At 37.3% G+C, this 7363-nt stretch overlaps 1 protein-coding gene across 4 annotated transcripts in view; it reads right to left on the reverse strand.

Moving 5' to 3' along the window:
• Positions 1 to 507: 507 nt before the first annotated feature.
• The window catches only part of LOC143035709 (uncharacterized), a 30086-nt gene continuing 23230 nt past the window's right edge, over positions 508 to 7363 (reverse strand). For 2 of the 4 annotated variants that reach the window (XM_076202588.1, XM_076202587.1), the window contains exons 2-5: positions 3517 to 3612; positions 3102 to 3306; positions 2359 to 2497; positions 508 to 2045 (exon numbers count right to left, since the gene is read on the reverse strand). In XM_076202588.1, the coding sequence (XP_076058703.1) occupies positions 832 to 2045; positions 2359 to 2497; positions 3102 to 3306; positions 3517 to 3524 (1566 nt within the window). In that variant the 5' untranslated portion in view covers positions 3525 to 3612 and the 3' untranslated portion in view covers positions 508 to 831. Of the gene's footprint in view, positions 2046 to 2358; positions 2498 to 3101; positions 3613 to 7363 lie in introns of all 4 variants that reach the window. The other 2 variants (XM_076202590.1, XM_076202589.1) reach the window with 1 other exon arrangement.

The raw sequence follows: 7363 nt of genomic DNA on the forward strand, positions 1-7363 counted from the left end.
CGATAATTAGGGAGGGAGGGAGTGGTTTTGTTGATAAGTGATAAGATAGGAAAGTGCATGGTGGAATAGAAAGACGTCTTCGAGGACGAAAGTGAAACTGAAATGGGAAATATTTTTGTTTTCATATGGCACTGGCAGAGAAAGGGGCGAATAGGAAATGGAGGCTATTTATATCTATTCACATTAATATTTAAAGAATTTTGGAAAATGTAAACATAGTGGTACTGGGGAATCTCAATGATACAGTACGAGATGCACCAATAGATGGAATAGTAGGGAGTTTTGGGGTAACAAATCATGGCGGAGGGATGCTGTTAGATATGTGTTTAGGAAAGGAGTTGGTTATAGCAAGCACATGTTCAAAGAGGGTATTTAATCGTAAGTATAAATGGGAAAGGGTGGTAGAGGGGAAGGTGGCTGATAAATCATTAATAGACTTTGTAGTGTTACCCAAATGAAAGAATTGAATAGTTCTGGGCGTTAATGTTTTCAAAGGAGAGGCTAGGGAGTGTTAGATAATATTTTATTTGTAGAAGGGAAATTTAGAACATTGATAAAATAGATAAAATATATATACACTTTTTTATCTTATATTATTTCATTTTATTTTCCTACATAATCTAAAAACCTTAAATAATCCTTCATCTTAGGGTGTAGCTTACAGAAACATGCTCAACATTTTCTTCCACTCCATAGAAGGATAACATGTGAATTGTACAATATACTAGTGCATTTGTTTGACCTTTTGTAGTATAGTTGAACACAATTTTGCAGCATTTATTTACAAGAATGCTCGTATATATCTGCATGTGCAGACTGGAGACCATTTGGTCATCTCCGCTTGAATGTTTTTTCAATTTCTTCTAGGGACTTACCCTTAGTTTCGGGCAAGAGAAGAGCAATAGCAGCTGAGAGGACACCAAAGATGGCGTGAAGACAAAAAACGCCGTGCAGGCCAAAAGTGTTCTTTAGTGGCACGAACATGTAACTCACAGAAAATATGAATAAATACGAAAAGACGGCGCTCATTCCTTTGCCAATCAGTCGAAAGGATAGAGGCAAGAGCTCACCGGGAAGTATGTTGGAAACTCCAATGACGGAGGCAATGAAGAAGGTGAATACCAGCACAGCCACCGAGGGGAGCCAAGTCCATCCAACCACCATCTCGTTACCATATTCGAACTCGTTCTTGAAGTAGAAATAAAGCCCAAGACTGAACATTGAGGCTGAGCATCCAAACACGGATACGATGAAGCCCGGGCGACGACCTATGTAGTCTGTCAGAGCGAAGAATACCATAGATCCTACCGTCCTTCCAACGCCTACAAGGATAGAACAAGCTGCGGCACTGCTGCAGGAGTCTGTCTCACCAAAGATGACTGCAGTGTAGGCCAGAAGGACGACGTTTCCTCCCCATTGCCAAAGTAAGGTCATCAGTGTAAGCAGAGAGAACCTTTTCAGAATGCTTGGATCTTGCAGCTGCCTCAGTTGTTCCACCACGTTCTGATTTGTGTCTCTCATGTCCTTGACCTGTTCGAGTATATCTTTCCTTTCTTGGTCAATTTTGTATTTGTTTCCTCTGAAGAACTGGAGAGCTTTATCAGACCTTACATTGTAGCCTTTGCTTGCTAGCCATCGAGGAGAATCATGCATAAAGAGGAGACCGATAAAAGAGGGAATTGTTGTGGTGATACCGGCGACCAGTGCCAGCTGGCGCCAGGTTAAATTCGAGGTGCCGAGGGCGTAATAGGAGATCATACCAACACCACGCGAAATCTCGATGATTCCACTCAAAGACCCTCGATAGTCCTTGTAGGCAATCTCTGCCACGTAGGTATAAGGCACAGTCTCGAGCACACCGACAGCTGCGCCGAGGAGGAACCTGAATATCAGCAGGAGAGAGACAGAATTGGCAAAGGCGACCCCCAACCAGCATGCCAAGGTAATGGGCAAGGCCAGGAGCAGTGTTCTACGCTGGCCCACTATCACCATGGATGGCCCTGACACCAGCGCCCCCACGATACCACCCATGTTGATCAAACTACCTAAAAAAAAGAACAGGAAATTATTTCACCAAAGAATAGTAATCAAAGCAAAGCTCAAATAATCTATTGGGCCAATACATCTTTAAACAAAAGATTACTGTGCACGAATTTCGGTTAACTTTTTGAAATATATAATGCTGAATTTAACATGTAGGGTTTTGTTATGGCTGACAAGAAATTACTTCGTTCAGTTTTAAGGTGTCTAACCTTCTATCGTGACTTAGATAACTTTCTTGATTAACTTTTTCATATCCAGGGCAGCAAATTTGAATCGTGAAAGTACAACTACAAATGGGACTTAAGCAATTCTTACTGAAAAGAGCCGTAGTCGAATCCTCTAGCACGATGTCACTCGAGTTGCTTGACGTGAGCTGAGGGAGGGTGATTCCAGAATAAACAACTGCACTGGACACAGACATTAAGGGCAGAGCGGCTGCCAGGCTTCCAAGAATCTGCCAAAAGTTATACATCCTGTTTCACTTATTTCTTAACTTTCTTCGAAGGAAGTAGTGTGCATGTCACTTCCTTCAAAGTGTGCATGTTACTTCCTTCGAAGTAAGTGTGTATGTCAGAGAGAAAATTGGGTATGTAGGGAAGGGCAAAGGTAATTTTTAAAATAGTTATTTTCAAATCAGTATGTCATTTGTTGGGGTTTGTTTTTTTACATTTAGATATCTGTGTTGTAAATTCTAGATGGTTAATTGTACAAGAACGTTTATGTTTGGAACGTCGTATTAGATTAGTTTAGATTTTCTGTATTGGGATAACAATTCATCATTTCTATTACATTAAAAATTCTTAGATTTCAACATCACTGAATTCTTCTATATATCTTCCAATCCTGTATTTTGTCGTATTTACTTCTATCTAACAGCACTAGCAATTCGAAGGTAGAAGAAATGGGAATGTTTTTGTTGTCATTTGTACATAATACCTAAAGCATTTATGAGAAAGTAAAAATCAGAATACTACAAATTCGAAGAGTAGATGAAGCAAGAGTTTTTGTCGTTTCATATATATTCAAAAGAAGACGGAATATGATATTGCTCAATTTACCTGGACCATGAGTTCAGGACGCTGGTTCTGGGTCGTCTGCCCATCCTCCATTCTAGAACCGATGGGCATCATTTGTTCTTCGACTTCGACGTCATTGTAGGAACAGTCGTCTTTAACGATGTTAGTCTTGCTATTGTCGTCGTCCAGTCCGTTGTCCTTCTTGGTACGACTCACGGGTGATATTTTTATTTCTAATTCGGCCATCCTATCATCAAGTGATTGATCAATTAACCATTTAAGTGTTTACTTATCTACTTGCTTACTTATTCATTAACTTATCTATTTATTCATATATTTATCTATTTGTTCATCTGTTTATTTGTTTATGTATTTACTTATTCACTTATTTATGAACTAATCAATTTAGTTAGGTATATGATTATTCATTTATTTACTCATCTATTTATTGATTCACCTATTCATTTGTTTGTTTATTCACTTATTAGAATACTTATCGTCTAATTTCTGTAGATCAGATTTGACTGAGCATCGTGGTGAGCGAAACCAAAACCTGTGGAGAGAAAGAAACGATGAGCGTCCAGAGGGAATTCTCTCTCTCTCTCTCTCTCTCTCTCTCTCTCTCTCTCTCTCTCTCTCTCTCTCTCTCTCTCTCACACACACACACACACACACACACACACACACACACACACACACACACACACACACACACACACACACACACACACACACACACACACACACACACACAGTCGGATTGACTGCGAAGATTGTAACTCCGGAAAAAAAAAATTCGTGGATTTCAGCGACAATGGAGTCCTTGTGTTGTATTAGTGAGGAAGGGAAAAGCTCGTGGTGTAGTGAGCAGGTGAGGAAAAAGGAGAAGGGGAGGCATTATTGAGGAAAATGGAAGAAAATGAGGAAGGGGAGGAACGGGCCTTGGACGTCAGAAGGGGTGTAAACAAAAGGTGTGCAGATGACACAGACGAGGTCGAACAGGTGAGCAGAGGTATTCAAAGTAAGAATATAGATAATAGCAACTCAATGGAAAGAGGAGATAATTACTTCTATGGATTTAATGAGGGAGGAGATGATAAGTAAACAAGGTATTAAAATAGTTCTAGAAGATGAACAAGAAACGGAAAGAAATTGAAGAAATATATAGATTGGGGAAATACAACATAGACAAGACCAGACTAATCAAAATCAATTCAGGTCACAAACGACAGCAGAGAATATGATAAAAAACATGGAAACTAGCAAAAAGTGATCAGTATACACAGGTATGGATAAAAAGAGATGAATAAAGAGGAAAGAGAGGATGATAAAACAAAAAGAACAGAAGATAAGAAAAAACTAGAATAGAACAGAGTCAAAAAGAAATTCTATTGGAGAGTATTGTATATGAAAGTGAGGAAATGGTTCATAGTAGAGAAAAACGGAAAGGAAACAGGATGGTGGTAATAGAAAATCAATAGTGTCTTTCACAAATATGGATGGCTTAATAACAGGCTTGAATGAACTGAATGATTACCTGAAGGAAAAAGAACCGGACATAATGGGAATTGTAGAGACAAAATTGAAAGGTCAATTACCACTCAACAGTGTAGGACATGGCGCATATAATTATTGGATTAGAAATATGGGGTAGAGTTATGTTTCTAAGAAGGATATAAATGAGGAATGTCACATATGGAAAGAATAGAGTAGAGATGATTATGATGGAAGTGGAGGACAGGGATGGGAAGAGCAGGAAGTTTGTGGTAAATTATGTGCTTTCTAAAATGGCTTCGTGGGAGGAGAGGGAACACAAAATATGTTAGAAAACACAAGGATAACACTAAATAAAATAATGGAAGATGGAAGTTATAATGGGCACCTTTAATTGTAAAGAAATCTGCTAGGAAAATATGACAGTGAAAGGGGAGACGACCTATGGGGAAATGTACTTTATATGATTATAGAACATACAATGACACAATGGATGCAAGAGAATACTAGGTATAGAAATGAGGAAGAATCATCGAGACTGGACCTGATAATCACATCAGAACCTGAAATAGTGGACAAGACTGAATATAAGACACCAATAAGTAAAAGTGACCACATATTAGTTTAACTGGAACTGAATGAGAAAAAAAAAATACACGGAAAAAACGAACATAGACAGGGAAGATTTAAATATGGAAAAACAAATTTAGATAAAATATATATAATTTTTCAAAAAGCAGACTGGGAAAGGATACACAAGAAGGAAACAACAGAAGAGAAATGGAATATTTTGACAAATTTATAAAGAAGGATTGGAAAAGTATGTTCCAAGACAAAAACAAGTAAAAGGATATGTAAAGTGTTGGTACAAAAAAAGATGCAGGGAGTTAAAAGACAAAAGGGATAAACTTGGATAAAATGGAAAAGAGACAAAAGACCTGAAAAATGGAAAATATATACTAGTTATAGAAATCAATATGTACAAGTGCGCAGAGAAGAAAAGAGAAAATACGAAAAGGATGTCATAGAAAAATGTAAAGATCAACCAAAACTATTTCATGGATTTGTAAACAACAATCTAAAAAAAGAATAATTAGTGAGACTACAAGGAGTTGAATACGCAGAGGAAATAGAAATGGCAGAAATTATGAACAAGCATTTTAAATCAGTGTATACGAGGGAGAACATACAACTTAGAGATACCGAGTGGGAGGAGAAAGTCCCCTCTATGAAAGAGAAGTAACAAGGAAAGAAATAATGAATCACTTGAGTAATCTCGATGTCAGAAAATGGATTTTGAGAGAATGCAGTAACGAACTAGCAGGCAAAATACATAGTCTAATAAGCAGTTCATTGAAAGAAGGAAAAGTTCCAGAAGATTGGAAAAGAACAAATATAGTACCGATATACAAAGGGGGAAACAAGGAAGACCCTACTAACTATAGACCGGCTTACAAGTACGGTAGCTAAAATTTGTTAAAAAATTATCAAAATTAAATGGGTAAGGCATTTGGAAAAAAATGTACTAAATCCAAGGTAATTTGGATTTAAACAAGGACGATCATGTGTCACAAACTTGATGTGTTTCTTTTCAAGACATAGATGTAATGCAAGAGATGGATGGTCTGATTGTGCATTTCTAGACCCGATTTTTTTTTTTATAAGGTGCCACATAAGAAATTGCTAAAGAAATTAGAAACTACAGGAGAAATACAGGGCATATTGCTGAAATGAATGGAAGACTTCTTGCATGAAAGAAAAATGAGAGTGGTGATAAGAGAAACATTCTTATTGGGATGAAGTGACTAGTGGAGTTCCACAAGGAACAGTTTTGGCCCCAATAATGTGTTATATATGTATCAATGATATAGATAAAGGAATTCAAAGTTATATGAGCTCCTTTACGGATGATGCAAAACTGTTGAAAAAGTGAACACTGTAAAAGATTGCTAATCGCTACAGAGTGATCTCAATAACATATGGGTATGAAGTAGGAAGTGGGAGATGGAGTTCAACACTAAAAAGTATAGTATAATGGAATTTGAAAGAAGCAGTAAAAGAATAGTGGGATCATATAAATTGGGAGAGGAAGAAATTAAAAATGTGGGAAACGAGAAAGACCTGGGGGGCGTTATTATGAATAATGTGTCCCCCGAGAAGCATATAATTTTTTTTTTTAGAAACTTATAATCTAATAAGAAAAATCAAAGTGGCATTTACATACCTGGACGAAGAAATGGTGAAGAAAATACTAGTCACTTTGATAAGACCAAGATTGGAGTATGCAGCGACGACGTGGTCACCAAGTACAAAAAATGTATAACAAAACTTGAAAGAATACAAAGAGCAATTACAAAATTGGCACCAACGCTCTCAGAACTATCATACGAGGAGAGACTGGCAAAACTTGAGCTACAGACATTAGAACAAAGAAAAGAGAGAGGAGACTTGATAACTATTTATAGAATCATGAAAGGCATAGAAATTATTGATAGAGGATCTGATAAAATGGGATAGTAGAGATACAAGAGGACACGGAAAGAAAGTCAAAAAGGACAATTATAGAAGAGACCAGAAAAGGAACAACTTTCAACACAGGGTAAAAGACGTTTGGAACAAGTTAGGTGAGAAAGTGGTGTGTGCAAAAACGATACTGGATAAAACGAGATATGAAGACTGGACCCTACGAGCATAGCTCCCCTTCCCGTAAGATACAACTAGGTAAATACAACTAGGTTAATACAACTAGGTTAATACAACTAGGTTAATACAACTAGGTTAATACAACTAGGTTAATACAACTAGGTTAA

This window comes from Oratosquilla oratoria, chromosome 19, assembly GCF_046742065.1.
Source record: "Oratosquilla oratoria isolate Oo_2021 chromosome 19, ASM4674206v1, whole genome shotgun sequence".
NCBI lineage: Eukaryota > Metazoa > Arthropoda > Malacostraca > Stomatopoda > Squillidae > Oratosquilla > Oratosquilla oratoria.